The sequence below is a fragment of the Gavia stellata genome, chromosome 20, assembly GCF_030936135.1.
Source record: "Gavia stellata isolate bGavSte3 chromosome 20, bGavSte3.hap2, whole genome shotgun sequence".
Classification (NCBI taxonomy): domain Eukaryota; kingdom Metazoa; phylum Chordata; class Aves; order Gaviiformes; family Gaviidae; genus Gavia; species Gavia stellata.
In genome coordinates, this window is record NC_082613.1 from 15,724,661 (window position 1) to 15,745,534 (window position 20,874).

Here is a 20,874-nt window from a genome sequence, read left to right on the forward strand (position 1 = left end):
AATCTGTTCTCGTAAGTCCAGGATCTGCTATTTTTATTGCTCACTTCTCTTGGGATGTTCAACTTCACAGTCTCATGGTCACTGCAACCAAAACTTCTCTTAACCTTCAGGTCTTTGTCCCATTCTTCCCTGTTCATGAATAACAGGTCCAACAGAGAATCTCTCATTTTCTGCCAGATGAGTCTCTGCACAACATCCCTGACCCAGGTCCCCAGGCAGGCAAGAAACCTGTGGAGATACCAAGTCGCGTCAGCCGGTGGGTGCCTCTGTATCCAGGAGCGTGTCTCCAGGGACTGTCACCCATGGCTTCATCCTGATACTAGTGCTTGGTTCGGGCTTGGTGGCTCCCATACCTCTGCTCTGGGTCTTGCATCTCCTTACCTGCTCCCAGGGCACTACACCAGATCTGTAATGCAGATGTGCGGACGGAGAAGGCACTGTCTGCTCCTGCTCATGCAGAGCACAAGAGACCTGTACCATTCATTGCAGCCCATTCCTTTCCCAAAGAGAAATTTATCTGCAGAGTGCATGCGCTCCACATGCTGCCTCCCGAACGCGTGGCTGCGAATGCATGTGGTTTGATATCACCGCGTACTCAGCACTTCACCTTCTCCTGCTCCGCAGCCTGAGCAGAGCCAGGAGAAACTGCAGCTGAATTGATCTCGATGCAGGACTGGAGAGCGCAGAAAGAAATGGCATCATGCAAGGTTCCAGGCAGCAAAAAAAAAAAAAAAAAGTCATAAAGTTAATTCACATGTTCCTACTATATTTTTGCTAGCGATCTCAACAGAGCAATGATAGTTGCATCAGGAACCGGTCTCTGTGTGGGCATGCAGCAGGGTAATAGTTCATGAGTCAGGAAAGGAGCCGTTCAAGGCACCCATCCCCTCTTGTGTAGCTGGCCTCCTGAAGTTTAAACTAACAGGTTTTTGTTGACACTGAAGGAGAATTGAACCCTGAACAAAACACCGGAGTGTCTCTTCCCTGCTCAGTTTTAGTGATGCCAACAGCATCACTGGTGCTGGACTGAAATTAGGATTCATCTGGTAATAGTGACTGTCAAAAAATGAATGACAATGTGGATTTAATTTCAGAGAGTTGAAAGTAGGACATGCACATCCTTTAAATGGGGGAGTTTGCAATTTAACAGCCAAAGGCACATTCTTAGAGATTTTAGGGGTCCAGATAAAGTGTTACAACTAAAATTAGCAAGGCAACTGGATCACCTGCTTCTGACAGCATGTCCCGACGAAGGGAGGAGAACTCTGGCACTGAAACTGGAGGGGAACAAATGCAGCATGTGCATGAGTAGTCATGTGTATGATAAGGTGCTGAATAAATGTACTGAGTCAAATTATCCCTTAATCTGACCACCTGTATAAATCAGGCCCTGGGACTGCCCTGAATTCCATATTGAACTAACACGTGAACAATAGCAGGTTTTTTAGGAAAATAATCCACCTTGCTTTAAAAACAATAGAGACTCTATCAAAACAAGTAGTCTCTCCGGCTGATTGCCCACATTGTTAAACATTTGTACCTTGTTTATAATCTGAGTTTGTCTAGCCTCATCTTCCAGTTGCTGGATGCTGTCATGGCTTGGGCCGGCAGATTGATAAATTCTCTTTCCCATTTGTGCTCTCCATAATGGCACTTACAGCCCCTGGCCAAGTCACCAGGTAAATTCTTCTTTGTCAAGCAACAAAGATTTTGCAAAAAAGTATGTTTTCCAATCCTGGAATAGTTCTTAAGACCAAGTCTCCAAACTGTCTGTCTTTTCCTTGGATTTTGCCCAGGAATAGTTCTGCCAGAGCCAAAAGCAGAATTATCGATGCCTCCTCAAACCATTGCCTGGTCTGATCACCCCAGGACTTCATAAGCCATTTCTGGACTGGGTAGTTTTCCATGTTAAGCTCAAGGACTTTCCAGAGTTTCTGCTTCCCAAAAGAGGGTGCCTCACCGTGTGAGTCCAGCGCACGTGCTCTGCTCTGGTACCGTGCGTTTGGCTGTGACCCACTCTCTTCATTATTCTCTGCTCCCCCAACTTTATGTCACCTGCAGACAGCAGCAGCGATGGTTTAATGCCTTCCTCCGGGTCATTAATGAAGACAGAAAACAGCACGGGTGCAAAAAACGGCTGTGGTGGGACCCCGGGAGCGTCTGTGTGCTGATGGTTCGAGACTTCCCTGTTTAGCCAGATCTTAATCCAAGCTGATGTTCTACTGTTCAGATTTCTTAATGAAAACGTGTGCCCCAGGTCAAATATCTTAAAGAAGTCCAAGTTTATCGATACTATTATTACGTCTATAAACCCAGCTTGGGATCTTATTGTCAAATGATCTCGCTTTACTTTGACAAGATGCATATTCCGTATTCCGTATATGTGAGTTGATTGGCATTAATGATGTTACAGACATTATATATAGCAGCTGTCACTGTCATCACTTCCATTTACAGGTGATTTGGTTGCATCAAGGTGATTTGCAACCATGAACAGATCTTCATGACTTTATATTGAACCCCAAAAGCAACCCCTTTATGCTCATGTGGGCTATGGCCCAGGGGGTTTAAAGATCATAGTGAAAGAAAAAGGATTTCTCCCAGTGTTCCCATGTAAGGTGTTCTCATGGGTGCTTCAAAGGGTGAGGTTTTCACCTCCTTACGTGAAGGATGATGAGCACCCTTAATGCAGAGCCCTCCCAATTTCAGCTGTCCTCCCAAATTGGCAGCCAGCCACAGAGACAAAGCGTATGTGAGCCATACAGACAAGATAAGAAATTAAATAACTTTGGAGGAAGTGGCTGTAATGATATTTACTCCTCTCCGCTCAGGAGCGAGAGGTCAGCTGGCCAGGTAGCGCTGTGGAGAAATGCCTCTGCAAAGCCAGGAAGATAAACACGACTGTTTATGAATTCTTCCTTTGAAAAAAAAAAAGATGTTTTAAATAGCCTGATGTGATGAAAGCTGACTTGATGCCCCATAAGCTGCAGATATCAGAAAGCAAGCCATCTTTTTTTCCCATCACATCTCTGGTCCATTCCAAATACTCCCGTGGGGCACTGGTCTCGTGGAGCTGCAGAATGTACCCATGTGTGGGACATCCTCAGCCCGTGGTTCTCTCTGGGGGGACCAGTTCCCTCGAGGCACATCGAGACAGACCCCTGAGAGCCAACACATTCAGTAGGTGATCCTTGATGAAGAGTCTCCTGAACCCACCCAGCCTCTTCCAGAAACCCAGAGAAGGTTTCTCCAAGCTCCTGGCGATACCTGCCTCGCACCAGCTGATGAAGAGAGTTCTTGCCAACCCCATGGACTCAGCAGCCGGTCCTTCCCTCCCTCACCCTCTTCCCTAGTTTGCTTTTAAAAAGATGAGAATTTTTTAAAGTAAACACTCTTTTCGCTTTATTCCTGCCAAAGTGTTTAGGATACATTTGCTGTTCTCCACTGCAAAGGCAGGGTGGGAGTTGTGTTTTGCAAAATCAAAACAGGTTTCACAGTATCACCGGGTGCCAGGAGAAAATGCCGGTTACCAGTGGGTTCCCAATACACTCATTAAATGCGGATGCCAAGTGCTGCCCCTTTGCCATTACATACTCCACCTGCAAAGAACAAACCAGCTATCACTGACCTAACAAAGTTAAACTCTTGTGGATGGACGGGGGTTAGAAAGACACTTAAAAATGGAATTTTCTTGATTTCTCTGCCTCTAGTGTTGGTATTCTGCAGCAGTGAGTTCCTAAGCAATAACTGCATGCTGTGGAGAGGTGTTGGCATGTTTCAGACTCCTCTATAAAATATAAATGCATAATGTCATTATAAAACCTGCTCCTGGCCTTCCCCAGAATCAGACTTTCACAAGACCGTTTGGTGCATCACGAGGGTTTAGCTGTGCCGTGGCTGTGGGTGCATCAGTGTGTGTTCGCGTGCACAGCCAGCACCCTTGCAAGGTGGAAGATGAGGGAATGGCTGAAACCACACCATAGCGAACCATGAAGTTTTCATAAACCAGCTTGTATTCCCCATTTAACAGCTTCAGTTCATCAAAGAGCCGGTGCTCGGCTCTGGGCTGTCGGCACAGCGATGGCATGAACACCCTCGTTATTTATTGTGAGGTGCCCGGTGGAGCGGAGCAACACAATTTGCACCCAGCTCATTGAGCATTTGCGGATGGGCACTAACTGGAGGAACCAAGTGTGGGTTGGCTGCCCAGGGTTTATCTGTTAGGGTCAATAGCAGGTTCCCTGGCGGGGTTCATCGTCCAGAAGACTGGAACAAGCCCTGGGCATCCGAGTGCTAAGACCAAGTCTTCAGCGCGTGTGGAAGATGCATGGTGTGCTCTGTAGCAGGAGCAATGTGGTGTCTGTGTTCCTGGGGGGTGAAAATAATGCAGACAAACTCGTCCAAGCAGGGCAGGGGGAACTCAAGGTTATGAAAATGAAATCATTCTTCTTCTTTTGCTTTTCCAATGACTGCTACTGTTAAAATGAGTAATTGTGGAGCAGCCTTGGTGATAGTCAAAGATGCCCTACGCAGCAAGGCAGGCAAACAGCAGCTGAAAGTCACGCTGACTCGGGTGAGTCTCCAAAGATCTGTGGGTTGGTGATGGTAGACACAGCCCCAGGCAGCCAGTTTTGCTGATAAAAGATCAGATTTGATAGGGTTAAATAGGATAAAACAGGGTTAACAGGATAAATGCCTGCCTGCTGCTGTGCGTGGTCAGGGAGGGTGAATGAAAGATAATCAACCTTCATGCGTGAGGATGTCAGCTACGTACTTCAGGGGCCCTAAAGGCAGTTCTTTGCACCAAGCAGGCACATCAGTCCTCTCTGCTGGCGTGACAGTGAGCAGTTTAGGTGTTGGCCACTGCCAGATGCAGAACGCAGAGCTCCTGACGCAGTGGTCTGGTCTGTCGTGACAGCCCCACGACTGAGTCACGACTGCAGTGCCTCATCCCTGCTTTGGTGTGGCTCCTCCCTCCAATGTGCTCAGATAGAGAAAAGCTTGGGGAGAAGCTCGTCCTGAAGACTTTAGTGATAGATTTTGTTGCCTGGGAAAGCGAGGTTTGCCATTGTGAATGCTCCCTTCACCATGCCCAACAAATTAAAGCCAAACAGGCAATAAACTTCCATGGGCCATTACCCCTCTCACAGAGGAGGTTAAGTGTGATGAGGGCCAAATTGCTGTTTAATGGGATCTAATTGATTTTATAAGCTGTTGTGTTAACAGGAAGCTCTACGGTGTTCCCCCGACATCACCCAGACAGTTTGGTAACATATGCTGCACGCCCTTCCCCAGCAGTGGGCGAGCACTGGGAGTTGCTCTTAGGCATCAGCGTTGCACATAACCCACACACTGGGGCTGGTCCCCAGGGCAAGGGTTAGAGAAAGGATGCCACAGAGACCTGGAGAGCTTCTATCTTCCTGCCGTGACTCAGGGGCCAGTAGCTTGGTCCTGACTTCCCTGGGGTGTTTGGGAGCCCTGTGTGGGCGGCGGGCAGAAGGAGTGCCCGTCTGGTGCAGGGAAACTTCAGCATCCCATGGGAAGGGCAAGGTTGAGCGGCCCGTGTTCAGGGGAGGAGCTGCAGGGTCCCCACGGAGCCAGGGCGTGCTTGGTGCCAGCGCTGACCCCTGCTCTGGCAGGAGAATTTGACTTTAACTGGATGACTCCATCAGGATGAGGTATGGGGAGCTACCCCCCATCCCAGAGCAGAGACAACGGGCCATGCCAGGCTCTGCTGGCTGGGATGAGAAAGGTGGCCCCGCGTCCCGCACCCCAGACAGATCTCTTGTACCGTGTACAACACTGGCTGCTCTCCTGGCAAGCACGGGCTCTCCGTGCTTCATATTCCTCCTCCTTGTACCATCAGGAGGAGCTTCCCTGGGCAGGGGCAAGGCGCAGCGGGTGAGCCGGGCTCTCCTGTCTGCTGGGGCTGGCAGGACCAGGGCAGGTCACCGAGCCCTGCTCTGTCTTCAGGGGTTTGTGGCTGCCCCAGCGTGAAAGGCTTCGTTGGAAGTGGCAGACAAGGCAGCACAGCGCTTGGCATTAACTGTATCCATTGCCACTGTGCTGCAAGCAAGAAAAATGAGTAAGCTGACTTTTTAATTTAGTTTTTGACTGAGCTACAGAGCTGCTCTGGCCCAAACCTACCGCCCAATGCTGGTCATGTCCCAGTGGCCCCAGCCCTCAGCTCCGGCAGCCTTTCAGCCGTGTCTCCTGCTTGGGAAGGCGGGAATTGCTCCACCTCCCCAAAGGTGGGCCCAAGGCATCGTTAACGTTGATAAAGCTGCTTGCAGTAGCCAGTGGTGCCCTGCACACATGCAAAGTGTTATTTATTCCTGACTCCCGCTCAGCCTGATGCTGCGGCAGTGAAACCCGCCAGCTCTGACTAATGGTCCCAGCAGCTGTGTAGGATATTTGAGTTGCTTTTCGTTTACGGATTCGGTGGGTCCCTGGTAATTGGAACGTGGCAACTTCTAACACATAACAGATGATACGGTGGTGGAGGGAATTTGTCATTGCTTCACTCCCCTACGGCAAGAAGGGCTCATAAGTCACAGCTGACAAATCTTTTAATGACTTTTAAACTTCATTTACAGAAAAGAATGACCATAATCAACAAACAATGATGGGTTACTAATCTTTCTGTATTATTAGAAAAGGAGTCTGTGTCTTTAGCCCCCTCTATGGGAGCTTAACGCTGGGAAGAGAAGGGTGGTGCTGTCCCGGAGAAGGGCTGGCAGAGTGTGAAGGGATGAAAACAGCGTCAATGGGGAGCCCCAAGAGCCCACGCAGTCCTGAACCATCACACATAATCATGGTGTGCAAGACTGACATGACGATATTGATGGAGAATGAGCAGTAGACGACGTACTTTCACCTCCAGCTTTGACCCGAAGCCCGCTGGCGTTGGTGGGAAAATTGCCAGACCATCAGTCACCTCTGGGCTTCAGGTGAACCGATGCGGAGGGTAGCACAGCACACGGGAGCAGGGGCACCCTCCGTAAAACCAGGCTTTCTTTTACTCTTGGCATCCACATAGAACTGGAGAGGCAAAGACCAGTAGATGGGGAGCAGGATTTATTATTTTTCAGGAGGAGAAGGAATGGCTACCAACATAGGTCTTGCTATAATGGTCACCTCGAGCAGCTCAGCTGCTTTTCAGGTCTCCCACTCCCATCACTGCAGGCTGCATCCCACCCATCTGAGATGCTTTCCTTGGGGTGAGGGTGTCTCCACAATCTCTGTGGAGCCTCAGAGGTGGCATTTGGAGAACCAAACCTCAGCAAATCCCACCGCAAGTGAAGTAGGAGCCCGCATCCCAGTGACTTTACAGGGATATGTGTCTTAATCATTCATGTCATTCTGTGTATTTAAAGTGTCTGAAATAATTTTAAAAGGCAATCAGCTGATAATTAACTCTGAGAGAGAAAAGCAGCATGTCAAAAACCTCAGCTGTTAAAGAATTGAGGGTTAGTGCACCAAGGACCAGCAGCTTTCTCTTGCTCTGCACTCCCCAAGGCTCCCCATCCCATGTCCTGCTCCCCCCGCCACCTGCACAATCTCTGGGGAGCAAGCGCCCGGCTTCGGTGACACCCGTGGCGTGAAGTACCGTGGTGGGTGGGGGGACAATCATCAGCTGTATTTCTCTGTAGGAAAGCACGGACAAGCATTTTGGAGGAATAGTCTGGTCCGGGTCCCAGAGGGACACCTTTGATTTGCGGGTGGTGACTGCACTCATGGTATCCTCCTCAGCTCGTGGTTTTGCCAAGTCTCCTGGCATTTGGGTCTTTGCTAAAATCCCCAGCGGCAGGAAGCACGTGGTGATGTGGAAATCCCTGACTTCTGCTCGGTCATTGAGGAAAACCAGCCATAGCCCTCATGGCTTGGAAGAGGCAGGGATGGCCCCAGGAGCATAGCACAACGTGGGGGATGAGCAGGACCTGTTTAGCCGGGAACACAGCATCATTTGCTTGTTAAAGAAGCTGTGGCATCAAGATGCAGGACTTCTGTTTAGAAGACACCGGCAGAGCTAAATAGCAAGAATTGCATCAGTGAAGCTCCATCTGCAGCAGCTCCTCTTTGGGAGCTGGGTGGCGCTGGCAGGTGGTTAAATTATCTGGTGGTGGGTTGGCAGTGTGAAATGGGGTCCCTCCTGGAGCCCAGATTTTCCCCCTACTTCAACATTGCCCTATGGTAAGAGGTCCACGTGTCATCACAGGAGCCTGCGTCGTGCCCTACGTAGGGTGGGACATGGCCCAATGTTGGAGCTTGGGAGTGCTCCTGAGGCCACCCATTAGACATGGCCAGAGGGGTTTTGTATGAGGAGGTGAGCACTGGGCTCATGGACCGGGGCAGGCGGCTCTTCTGCGGCCAGGCTGGGAGCCCCGCTCTTCCACCACTCCATTTCCTCTCTGCCACATGCAGGGAGATGCTAAAAGCAGCCGCCGAGATGCCAGTTCATTAACAGCTAAGAAAGTTCCCAGAAAGTTCACTTGCTTTTCCCCATAAATAAATCATCTGCTGTTAAAACAACATTTGGGCTGGTGGGGGGGGTGTTCATTAAGGAACATCAAGTCAATAGGTGGCTGATGAGAACCTGTCTCCTCTGCGTACGAGTGGGAGAGTGGGGGATGGAAACATTGTGTTTTCCTATTAGGCTGTGAATGATAAAGAATTAAAGAATAATTCTCAAGAAATTAGTCATGGCCAGCCATTAATGAGCATCTCGGTAACACACTAATGAGCTGGCTTCAGATGCCTGTAAAAAAGGACTTTAATTAGATTAATACATGTAGCATTGTCCATAGCCCAGTAGGTAATCATCAGGTTTTGCACCAGTGGGATTACGGATGACATTCTATTTAATTGCTGTTTCCTTTTCATTTTCTTTCCTTTTTTTTTCTTTTAAAGATTCTTTCCTCCAAAGAATTTTGTTTCTGTTCTCAAACATAACCTAAATGTTATCCATGGAATTCTGCATCTGAAAGTGCTGCCAGACTGGGCTTATCTGATTCAATTGACCTTTAAAATTTATTTTGCTGCTGTCAAAAAGAATGTTAGTCTGTTCACGAGAGATTTCCAAGATGATTAGAAGCAGAGACTCCTGAAAAGTCTACTTGTTGCATAGTCTGCAATCAAAGGATGATCCTAGCTTTTTTTTTTTAAGGAGAAAAATGCCTTGATTTAAAAAATATTTTCATGGAAAAGCTCAATGTCCAGAAAATGGGGAATGGGGGAGTCCATGTTCAAGTAGATGGTCAAAGAGCCGCTGAGGAGCTCCTTCATTCTGCAATGAGCTGTGCAGCGCTCGGAGTGAGCCCCAAATGTGTGGAGACGGGCAGGGTGAGGAGCAGTGCTGCTGCAGGGGCTGCTTGGGTGGATCTCAGAGCTTCCAGCCATAGGTCATCCCTTTATCACACTTATTAGGAAGGATTTAAAACTCTAATGAAGAGATTTTTAAGCTTTCTGTAGGCGTGAATAATATATAGGACAGATGGTTACGAGCCCCAGCTATAAACTATATGCTGACCTGATAGATTTTGTAACCACTGTACCTTTAACAACTGATTAAATACTTATTAAAACAGCTATTGATTATTTATTGCTCCTTTATGAAGGATTTACCAGTTGCACTGAATTTTAAATCAGAGCCGGGTTTTCAAAGGATTGCCAGGATTTCTCCAGTTAAAAATGACTTGTTGTTTTAATTAAAAATTAAAAAAGGAGGCTATTTGCATAGCAAGACGAATAGTTGAAGGATTATGAGGGAGCTAATTCCATTCACGCTGCCGGGCGCTTGACACCCACTCATCTGGCCAACAGCACCCTGCATCAAACAAGAGTGAACCCCAAATTTGTGGAGATACCACTCCAAACCAGAGAGGTTCAGGAAACTAATTCTGCCTCATCCGGCACAGAGGCACCAGCCCGGGGGGGGGCTGCAGAGGTCCCCCACCCTTGCAGGTCCCACTGCCTCAACAATAGGTGACATAAGCCAATGTGGCGTGGTGACGGTGTGCTGCACCTACGCCGAGCCCGGAGCGGCTCTGGGAGAGGCTGCGCTGATGTAGAAATTCACAGTGAGTCAGACGTGGCACAAAGTAAGCTGGATCAAGGGGGCAGAGTCAGCCCCCCCGCCAGAGCCCTGCGAAATGCAGAACTCGGCATCTGCCACAAGCTAATGGTGTCACTCTGGATTATTTGCTTACGTCCTGCAGCAAATGTGCTTTAATGAAGCCGCCTTGGCTGATGCTTTCTCTCCCTCCCGCTCAGTAGCTTTGCTTTTTCCTCTGTACAGTCCAAGTGCGCAGGATGGGTGCAGCCTCCATCTAAACAGGGGTGAAGGAGACAATGGGTGGGCAGTAGGTACCCCCCCTTCACCCACCCCATGAACTGAGACCTGAGTGCTGGGGGAGAGCAGGCAATGAGGGCAGGTTATAAATACGGCTGTGACCCCGAGCTCCCTGGGAGTTTCCAGCGCGATCGCAAAGGCAGTAACTGCTGGGTGCTCCCCCGTGACCCGGGGCGGTGCGGATGCATCGCCCCGTCTGTCATTACAGGCAGTCCCTGTCCAGAGCTGTTACAGCGGCGTTGTCTCCTGACGTGTCAGGTGTTAACACTATTTCATTCTACCAAGGAAAATATGATGTGCGGGGTGGAATCTGGGCTGAAACGGGGCTCGCTGCCTGAGCCCGTGGAGCCTGCACACTCAGCAGGAGGAAACCGTGGCCTCAGGCAGAATGTGGCCCCCCCAGCAAGAATGTCTGGGGGGCTGCGGGGATGGGCGGTGGGCTGCAAGGCAGCATCAGTGCCTTCTCCATCTCTGCTCCAGCCACACAGCCCTGAGGGGGTGGCCTTGGGTATGGGGGGGTGGATGGGGCTGGGTGACTGCGGAGGGGCTGGGTGACTGTGGAGGGGCTGGGTGACAGCGGAGGGTCCCGGGCTGGCGGCAGGCTGGGGCTTGCGCTGGGGTTGGCGAGAGTGGCACCTCTGTGGGGACCGGGAGCCAGGTCAGTGATCGCAGCTGATGAAGCCTGAGCCTGGACGGCTCTGGGCTGACTCGTCTGCGAGGTGGAGCCCTGGGAAGCGTGCGGAAAAAATCACATACCCTCCAGAAGGAGCCCTTTGTCTGCTGGGAGGTGGGACAGCCCAAAATAGCACTTGAGAGGCCCAAGGACCCGCTCTGCCCACAGCAAAAGCATCCTCCCTTACCAGGTTGCGCGCAGTTGCACTTTACAGGGGGAGAAAGATCTGCAAAGGGAGCCCACAGCTTCACAAGCCAGTCTGGCTCCTGCTGAGCTGATCTCCAGCTTTCTGGCCCTTTCAGCTCACTCAGCATAGCGGAAATTTCCCCAAAAGACAGCCCTGGTCCTGCAGAACTAGTCTAATAATTGTGACATCTTTGTCCATCCCCTTTTTTTAATAACTTTCTGGTCCCTTAACAATCACGTTTGGGAGAATCGAAGCTGTTTTCCCCAGAAAACCCAAGGACTGATTTCCTTCCAGTTTATTCTATTTATTGAATCACACAAGAGTGAACAGGGTCTTTCCGCTCTCCGGGGGAAGGGCTCAGCCCCTCTGGGTTTCTGTGCAGGACTTGTTGGGGACTCAGAAGTTATTAAAAAGATTGCAGGGTTTGTGTTGGTTATTAAACTAATGCTTCGGAGCTTGGGTCTGGTGTTTGGGGACTCACTAGCAAATTACTCGCGGCTCTCAGGGGAGGAATGATTGGCACCGGGGGTAGTAGGGACTTCGCTTTTAAATGCATGTGCATTTCTGTGCTGTCGATGGTGCTGTGGCAGTGCAATCAGTGGAGTCCCTCTGTCTTGTAGCTGGCCGTGTTTCTTTTTAAAACCGTTTTTTTCAGCTAGGACTAGTTTAGTCAGAAATCCCTCAGAGCCAAGCGTCTGGGTTGATCGCTGCCCAAAGGGAGATGCTCGCCGTGTGACAGCAATGCCAATTTGTGCTAGGGCATGTCAACTGCCCTGTTCCTCCCTAAAAATCATCTTTCTTGCAAGAAAGTGGCAAGAAAGATGTACGGATGTTAAAGGTTTGGGATGAAAGCAAGGGGGGGGCAACCTCCAAAAAGCAGTGAGGTGGTGCAGAATTGGGTTTTGTCCTATGCAAGAGTTACAAGACGGTTAAAGAAGACCTGAACCAAGCTGCATCGTTCAGGCTTCCTCCAGCGTGTGAGCAGGGGTGCACCAGCCCTGTCGTTGGAGCTGGGGACCACCCTGCTCTCACCGAAGCATAGCGGGTGCACCAGGGGCCGTAACATCCATCACGTGTGCTGGCAAGACACAGGTTTGCTTTTTTCAGCACCCCAAATGCCAAATTTTCCCCAAACCTGGCGGGGATTTGGCCCTTCGCCCTGTGCCGGAGGTCCCCGCAGGACGTCTGCATTTGTCATCTGGCTCCCGGTGGAAAGCCACCAAGTTGGGAAAACTTGTTCCAGGATGGAGACGGGGACAGGATGAAAAACTGCGTCTCCCCTTTTGTGAACCAGCGTGATAAGAGGAGAATAACAGCCCAGCTGCGTGTTGCCGTCACGCTGAAATAAAGAGCGCTTTCTGCAGGAGAGAGTGGTGGGGCTGGGTGTTTTTTCTTTGCCGCCGCCTTCTTTGACAGTTCGTCACTAAGACTGAGGCCCCTGGGGTTTTCAGACACCTGGCTCTCAATTAAACAGCTAATCTGTGAAGCAAGGCACTTAAAGCAGGGAGGACAAATAGCTTATCAAGTAAACCAGCTCTGGCCTTGGGCTGTTACCAGATTGAATATCAATACTTCCAAGGGATTCCTGAACGTTAGCGGCAGCAGGGACCATGACATTGTTTCCAGCCGCGCTGTCCTAGGAAGAAGCGCTGGTGGGGAGCGGACTTGTTGGTGGGTGTCCGGACCAGGGGCACGTGCCGGCAGGCACAGCCTGTCCTTGAGCGTGGGCGCTTCTTGGGAGCTCAATGTGGTTCTCACCACCCCTAATAATGGCATGGGGGGTCCTTGACTTTTTGGGGTACAAAGCTCAGTTAACCCCATGTTGTGTTTTCTCCTCAGCCTCGTGGTGGCAAAGAGGTCTCCTTGTGCCATGCACAGTGGGGTGGTAAATCCACAGGGAGCTGTGGTCCTGGGATCTGTAGTAGGGTCAGGTTGCAGGGATGACAGTCAAAGGATGGTTGGAGAGCCCTGGGATGGAGCAGCCTGGGTGCAGACAGATGTGTTTCTGGGGTCACTGTGGTGCGGCTCCACTGCCGTCCCCTGCAGAGCTCGCAGGGTCCCTGCTAGTATGGGCAACTGCCCCATGCAGGGGGCACGGGACACACAGGAGGGAAGGAAGGAAGGAACTTCTGACAATCTCATCCTTAAGTGCATCTGTCTTTTGTGGCAATTGGGAGCAGGAGGTGTCATTATGATGTTTCTGTAAGCTTTGGTGAAGTTGGTGGCACAACGCCCCCCCCACCCCAGACCTCTCCTGTCTGGGCCTCAGTTTCCCTTGCAGAAAACAGGGTTAATCATACTAATCTGTCCTAGGTGTTCTTTGAGGTCCTACAGATGAAGGACCCCTTTATACATCCATTTCTCTATGTCAAAGTATTATTACTAGTTGCATTTTGTCTTGTTCTCTTTTCCAACTCAAGTCTGTCTTGTTGCAGTTGTGAGTTAGGAGATGAAAGGTAAAATAATAGCTGTGAAAATGCATCTGCTGAAGACAGTATAGTTATTAGCATACTAATCTATAACCAGTGATATGAGTCTCTGCTGTGTATATTTTTCTAATCAGACATACCACCAAGATACTCTGCTCTGACTCGCGCCCACTGGTTTCTGCGTGGCCTATCAAAGAGGCAGTGGCTTGAGAAGACATTGTACTTTGTAGCACTGCACTGGCGAGCGGTGTTGTTTCACATGGAAGGGACACTAAGCCAACGTGGCTGGTGCTGTGCTGGATTTAATCTGGGCACAACACAAAGGGCGCTGCTGGAAGGCAGTTAGGTGGAGTATGAAATATTGATATGTGATGATTAAAATGTCCTTTCCAGTTGTTGTAGTAAGGGGGACAATAAGCGATGCGACATGAATATTGTGTGTAAGAAGAAACCCTAAATGAATGGGACAGAGCAGGCAAGGGAGGCTGTTTTCTCCAGGGGATGCCGGGCGTGCGTGGGGGCAGCAGAAGAGCACCTTGCACAGGGTTTTTGAACACCCAGTGCTGACTGTTTTGTAAGCTGCTAAATGAGGGCCGTGCAGGCCGCTTGTTAAATGGAGGACATCACTCATGGTGCCTGAAAGCTCAAAGTGATGCCGTGCTAGAAGCCCAGAGTTCCAGCTCCCCAGCCTCGGACAACGCTCCCTGCCAAAGCCCTGCTCCCTGCCTGGGCAGGGACAACAGTCAGCGGGCAGATGGCACTGGGAGAGCATCCCATCCGCAGAGTCGTTGGGTCCTCGTTGGCTTCCTCCCAAATCTTTCCCAGCAGTGTGGCCGTCACCTTGCCTGACCTTGAGTTTGCCATCTGGTGCCCCCGTCCCATCGCTCGTCAGCCCCAGGCACATCTCTTGCGCAGACCTGCGGTGTCCCCAGATGGCCCTGATGTGCAGAGCCGCTGGGATTTCCAGCAGGGAGCCAAGGGAAAGGCTTGACCAAGGGAGGGGTTATGCTCCACCACCGGTCCCCACAATGGGTGGAGAACGGGAGTTCTCCCATCTCCAGCTCCTACAGCCACAGACTTTACCGGGTTGGGGGGACCCAGCATCCCAGGTGGGGAGGAGAGGAGACAGAGCAGGGGACAAGGACACATTGGTCCAACTGCAAGAAGCATGGGGGAAGGTCACAGGAGCCAGACAAGGAGGGTGCAAGGTGGGGTTGGGGGAGCAGAGACCTGGGAGAGGCGCGGCTTCCCCTATACGCCCCCACCTCCATGGTTGCGAAGGTCATGCCTTAGAGATATCCTTCTCCAAGTGAAAATCCATCTGGTGCCTTAGTGCCCATCCGAGAAACGTGTCATCTATGTCCAGCTCTTTTATTTTTAAATGCTGTCCATTGACAGCAGCAGAGCTGGCTCATGTTGCACCCACTGAGAGAGGGCAGCCCACTAGATTTTGGGGGAAAACACATGTTTTATGCACACACACACCTCCATCCTACCCCAATCCTCCAGCCAGCCCTTTCTATTCCCATGCGCAGAGGCAGCTTAACCTACATCCCTCCTACAGAGGCGTAAGGAGCTCAGTGCCCTGATGCAATTGGTGTTTGCAGCTGTAAACAGCTGGTCAGAGATTTGACTATTGTAAATAACACACTTCTGGGCTTGTCAGAACTGGGGAAGGGTTTGGGCAAACAGCAGCCTGGGGTTCCCTAAGCTGGGGCTTGGGGTAGCAGCAGTAAAACTCTTCAGAGATGGGGTGGGAAAACAGGGACAGGGGTATATTTTATTTGAGCGCTGTATTTTATTTTGAGGAAGAGAGCATTCCTCCTGCCTGCCTGCGGCTGGGCCAGACCTGGAAATGCTGTGGCCAAATTTGACCAACCTGCTCGCTTTCTGTGGCGAAGTGTGTGGCCGAGGAGCTGGCATGGGTGAAGTCTGTCTTCGCTTCAGGAAGGCTTTTGACGTGATCTCCCCCAGCATCCTGGCATCCAAGTTCTGACACAGCAGTCTGGATGGTTGGCCCCCAAGAGCAGCGCAAGCTGGATGGTGGGGCTCCAGTGATAAGGGCTCGTAATCTGCCTGGAGGCCGGTTGCAAGAGGAGTTCCTCCGGCGACTGGGGATGGAGGAAAGGAGGGCTATGGGTGGGTAGCAAAATGGGTTGGAGACTTGTATAAACTCTGGCGGATAAGCAAGGATGGAAAAGTGGGAGTGCATTGTCTAGAGGGGAAGCAGCTAAGTGGGGCCAAAGATGTCCATGTGACATGGACTAGTGTGGGCAAGAGAGGTGCCAGGGCAGATCTACTCTGAAATAGAAACTATGGGCATCAGGAACTGGAAATGCCAGGAGTCACCAAGCATAAAGGCACATGTTGAAGTCACTGGCCTGCAACACCGCTGAAACCCCAGGGCAGGGAGCGCCATGGGTTCACAAGGGGCCGGACATGTCCTTGGGTACCAAGACCATCCAGAGCTACCTGGATACAGGTACCCTACACCTCTGCAGTCTCTGAACGCCCCGCACAGCCTTAACTGGTCCCAGGGGCTTTAAGATGGAGATTTCCTGGGGACTGGCCATCCTGGAACAGCCTCCAGCCGGGCTTTGTGCAGAGACTTGGGATTTCTGAGATATGAGTCCTTGAGGCTCAAGCTGGGTACCCAAAATGATCAAATGGCTGGAAATGACCTTGGCTCTTCCTCCCTTCTCCACCTCTGCACCAGGAATGGAGCTGGTTTCCTCTGTGAACCTCTTCCAGACTGCACTACAAAAATATGTTAAAATAGTTAGTATTAAGCAAATGTTATTACATAGGTTGGAACTTTGAGCAACCTGAAGAGGTTGGGCACCACTTGCCAAAGATGTGAGGATTTAATTCACTTAGATGCCTTTAAAAGTCCTGACCTTTGGTTATGTTTTCCAGTGTTTTTAGGAACACTGTGCTGCCAGGACTTGTTTTCAAAAAAGTAAACCAAAAGCCTCTGGCTCTTTTAATCTTCAAGGGTGAAAGGGAAAATATAACAAGCCAGACTCAGACAAAGTCTAACTTTTTTTTGATTGCATTTAGCAGGGAGATCATTTCCAGCCTCAGTGGTAGGTTAATAGAGTCACAGGGGTTAGAGCCGGATGAGATTTATTGTGCCATCGCATCCTCCTCTTGCTCCGCACGGAGGATCAGCCTTGCCAGGTATCTCCAAGGCTCTGTATGGTCTGGCTTTAAATGATGAAAGGAATGGGGTTTCCAGTTCTTTGTCCTCTGAAAATTAAAAAAGCGGAGGTCTGGACAGCATAGCTTGTCTGCTCAGAGCTCATTGTTTGCAGTCAGTGTTCAAATGCTCCGTGTCTCCCGGGTCGGGCTCCAAGCACCATCTGCGTGCAGGGCTGGCCGAGTCTCCTCTCTTGTCTCTTTACCTCCATGCTGGACTGAAGTTTCAAATCCTGGAGATAGATACAGAGGTAGCGGCAGCGAGCCCTAAGGCTTGGTTGTGTGGGTAGAAGTACCCTCAGGCAAAAAGGGACTATGGGCAGAAGCAGCCCCCCCGGGGGTCCCGAGGGGCCAGTAGCTGAGCAGGCTCCATCAGGACATCCATCACCCAAGATGCCAAAATGGCAAAGGGGTGAGATGTTATCCCCCCTAACAGGTTTAGGGGGAGATAGGAGCAACCAGAGATTTCACGTCCTGTGTGGAATCTCTGTGCAGGGGGAGACAGGGAAGAAGGAGGACTTAGGTTCTTTGAAAGTCTTGGGTGAAACCCCCAAAAGCACATCAGGAAATGTTGCAGCTTTTTCCCAGGCATCTGCCTGTGGAATGAGGAGTGTAGGAAAGACTGTGTGTTTTTAGGGCTCAGCAAAGCCAGAGCATCGCACACTGCCGGTGTCACTGCCCCAGGCAGGCTGGGCTGTGGGCAAGCGGAGCCTGTCAGGGTTGGGGACCAGGGGGACCAGGTCCACAGGAGCTGCACCCATGCAGCCGGGCAGCTGCCACCCTCCCCACCTCAGAGCAAGGTGCTCAGACAAACTTGGGCTTTGAGCCCAGAGAGCCAAAGCCCCAAAGCCAGGCAGTGCTTTAGCTCTGCCCAGCGCCAAGGCAGACTCTGGGGACTACCAGGGAGGGGACACCATGGCCCTGCGGTAGCAGCACGTCCCCTGCGCAGGGCAGTAGGCTCGGTGACTGCCCGGGGTCATGGACACCCCGCTGGCATTGCCCCGGGTGCTGGGAGTACCTGCTGGCACTGCTGGAAGGGGCTGGGGAAGAGCAGCACTGCAACGTGCATCATAAAATATCTTCCACAGCTCTGAGCTGACTTTTCCCAGGTAAATACCACACACACTGTCTGCAGCACACAACAGCGATCCCAAAGCATCCCCTCTGTTTCTGGAAGATGAAAATCAAACTGATATCTTTGGACAGCTGTAATTTTTTGCTGCAGAAATGTGAGCAGGCAGGGTAACAGGCAGCCAGACTGGCTTTAATTTCACACCATTTCCAGCTCTGTCCCTGGCTCCTCTTTGTCCTCCGAGGTGAAGCCTGTTCTCAGGGACTGCCCGTGAAATAGCCCAGGCAAGAAACCCAGGGAATCACGCCTTGCAGCTGTGGGAAAGCGGGTTGGAGTGGCTTCCAGCTGATCTGGTTGATGGTTTAGTGATTCCCAAGCTAACAGTGACACCTCCTGTTTGCACAAAATTCAGCTCCAAGCCCATGTGTAAATGTGCAGGCAGGCGGCAGAGTGCAGATATCAGATAGAAGCACATGGGCTGCTTCGCCACTTAAATGTCTTCATCTGCATCCGGAAAACTCAAGTCCTCTTCCAGCTGCAAGCAGGGATCTGCGGGGACGAGGCTGTCCCTGTGCGTGGTGAGAGCTGGCCTGTGCTGGGAAGTGCTCAGCAGGGGGAAGCCCAGAGAGACGGGCATGAACAAAGGTGCTGAACGCAAGCTGCTTTAAAAAGAGCCCTCCTTTGAATTGTAATTAAGTATAGAGAGGTAAAACCTTTCCTATAATAGCATTAAAGCTTTTACTTAGATATAAAATTTATTTAAATCTTGGTTTTTGTCCCCCAAAAGCAACCAGCTTACACCCAGAGTGTCAGCCTGATAAATACGTTTCCAGCAAAAGTTTTGCGTTGGCTGCGACATTCCCCTCCCCAACGCACAGGGCCTCTCTGGAGATGGGATCCCCCCAGCTGTGACTAGTTGAACTTGAGGAGCTGGTTCCCTTGCTCCAGGCTTGCTGGGAGATTTATCCCCCACCCCTTTTTGTAAGACTCCAGCAATTCCTTTGCACGCCTTCCTGACTCTCGATTTGTTCATTCAGGTGTTCAAGATGTCATTGAAGGTGCAGACAAGCAACATCACGAACAAGAATGACCCCAAGTCCATCAACTCCAGAGTCTTCATCGGCAATCTCAACACAGCCGTGGTCAAGAAGTCAGATGTGGAGACCATTTTCTCCAAGTACGGCCGAGTGGTGGGCTGCTCCGTTCACAAGGGCTACGCCTTCGTACAGTACTCCAACGAGAGGCACGCGCGTGCTGCTGTCCTGGGCGAGAATGGGCGTGTGCTTGCTGGCCAGACGCTTGGTAAGTCTTTTCTTAAGCCATTTTAGGAGTCCAGGTGCAACACGGCTTGGTTGCTCCCTAGGGGATGGTCAAGGGATGGCCAGTCCAAGGTCAAACTGGGACATCAATCTGCAGGTCAGGGTCAGGTCCAATGATGGTGAGCAGGTCAGACACAAGCCAGTGATGACCAAGGGGGTCATAGTGACAAGGCAGGTCTGGGGCCAGGTGGGGAAATCAGCCAATGGGTCAGGATCAGCAGGGTCCATGGCCAGGCATAGGCCTACAACACAGCTCAGGTAGGGGCTGAAGGCTCCCAGGTCCCATGTGGGCAGGGGTCAGAAGTGAGACTGGTCATGGCCATTCAGATATATTAGTACCCTCAGAGCTGTGACATTGTGTCCGAAAAACTCATGTTACAGGCTGCGATTGGAGAAGCTAAAACACCATTCTGAATCATCCCATGTCCTTGTCCTTGATCTGGTGGGGGAGAATAAGGGTGGGAAAAGACATTGCCCAGTTCCCTTTCTGGTCCAGGCCTTACCCTTTGCCTGTCAAGAGAGGTGATAGTCTAACTCAGACTAGCTCAGACTAACTTTAGCCAGCTGATGATAACTTCCTCCCCAGACACATGAAAGTCTCTTGTCTGCACTGCTGTGTGGTAAGAAATAACAAACAAAAACACCCCAGCTGCTCCCAGCTGCATCCTTATTTTCCAGATTGCTCTGAAGTGTCACATGCTGAGAAGCTCGTCACCAGCTCGAAGCTGAGAATTGGAGCTGGAGACAGTATTTTTAATGAAAAAATTGTCATTTCCAAGCCTGCTGCAGGCAGTGGTCTTTGGGCAGCCAGGAAAGCCATTTGCAGCCCATTCCCACCCTGCTTCTGGCACAGCAGTCTGAAATAAAAAAAATTGCATGTTAGATCTGATCTTTAAGACAGTGTGCTGTTTCCATCCATGGTTTATTCAAATACCAGAAGCTTCTTTTCACTTCTCTTACGGTTCAGAGAGCGGAGCTGCAGACCGAGGCGAAGCGCAGGGTGCCAGGGATGCTTCCAGCCTAGGCATTGCCCGTGTGTGCAGAGTCCGTAGATCCGACCAAGAGGGCCTTGGGGAGCAAAGGAGTTCGTTGTGATGCTCCAGCCAGATACAGGAGATGCAGCTAAGAGACAGGCAGCACTTGCCCACTTTTAGCTGAAGAGAGAATGAAAGGTTTACCATGATAGGAACATCTTACTCTCCTCTCAGTGCTGGTCCCAGAGGTCTGGCATGCCAACAAGACAAAAGGACTGTATTATAACTGGGAGTCCTATACATGTACCGGATGAGGTGCAAATTCAGCTCCCTTTCATCTGCCTTCCCTTCATGGGCCAGTCTTACCACCAAAGAACTCAGCAGGCTTTCCTTTGCTGTGCATGGACCAGTATAAACACATGGACGCTCCCCTTTCAGGAGAATCCAGCAGAGAAGAAGAGCTGAACAATGTGGTTAGAAAACGTCTTTGCACAAAACAAGGTAGAAAGTCCCTCCCTAAAAAAGAGGAGGTGATGGCCACATAGGAATGTGGAGAGGAAGGACAGGCTGGGACAGGCAGGGGACATAGCCGACACATCGCTGAAGAGGCTGTCCCTGCTTGTCTTCATGGGCAGGGTTTTGGGGGGCTGCTTTGAGGTGATGATAAAGCT

At 50.8% G+C, this 20,874-nt stretch overlaps 1 protein-coding gene across 1 annotated transcript in view; it reads left to right on the forward strand.

Annotated features, from left to right (window-relative positions):
* The window catches only part of RALY (RALY heterogeneous nuclear ribonucleoprotein), an 88,712-nt gene that overhangs the window by 48,609 nt on the left and 19,229 nt on the right, over positions 1-20,874 (forward strand). Inside the window, exon 2 of the mRNA XM_059827194.1 lies at positions 18,948-19,212. Within this exon, the coding sequence (XP_059683177.1) occupies positions 18,957-19,212 (256 nt within the window). The 5' untranslated portion in view covers positions 18,948-18,956. The remainder of the gene's footprint in view (positions 1-18,947; positions 19,213-20,874) is intronic.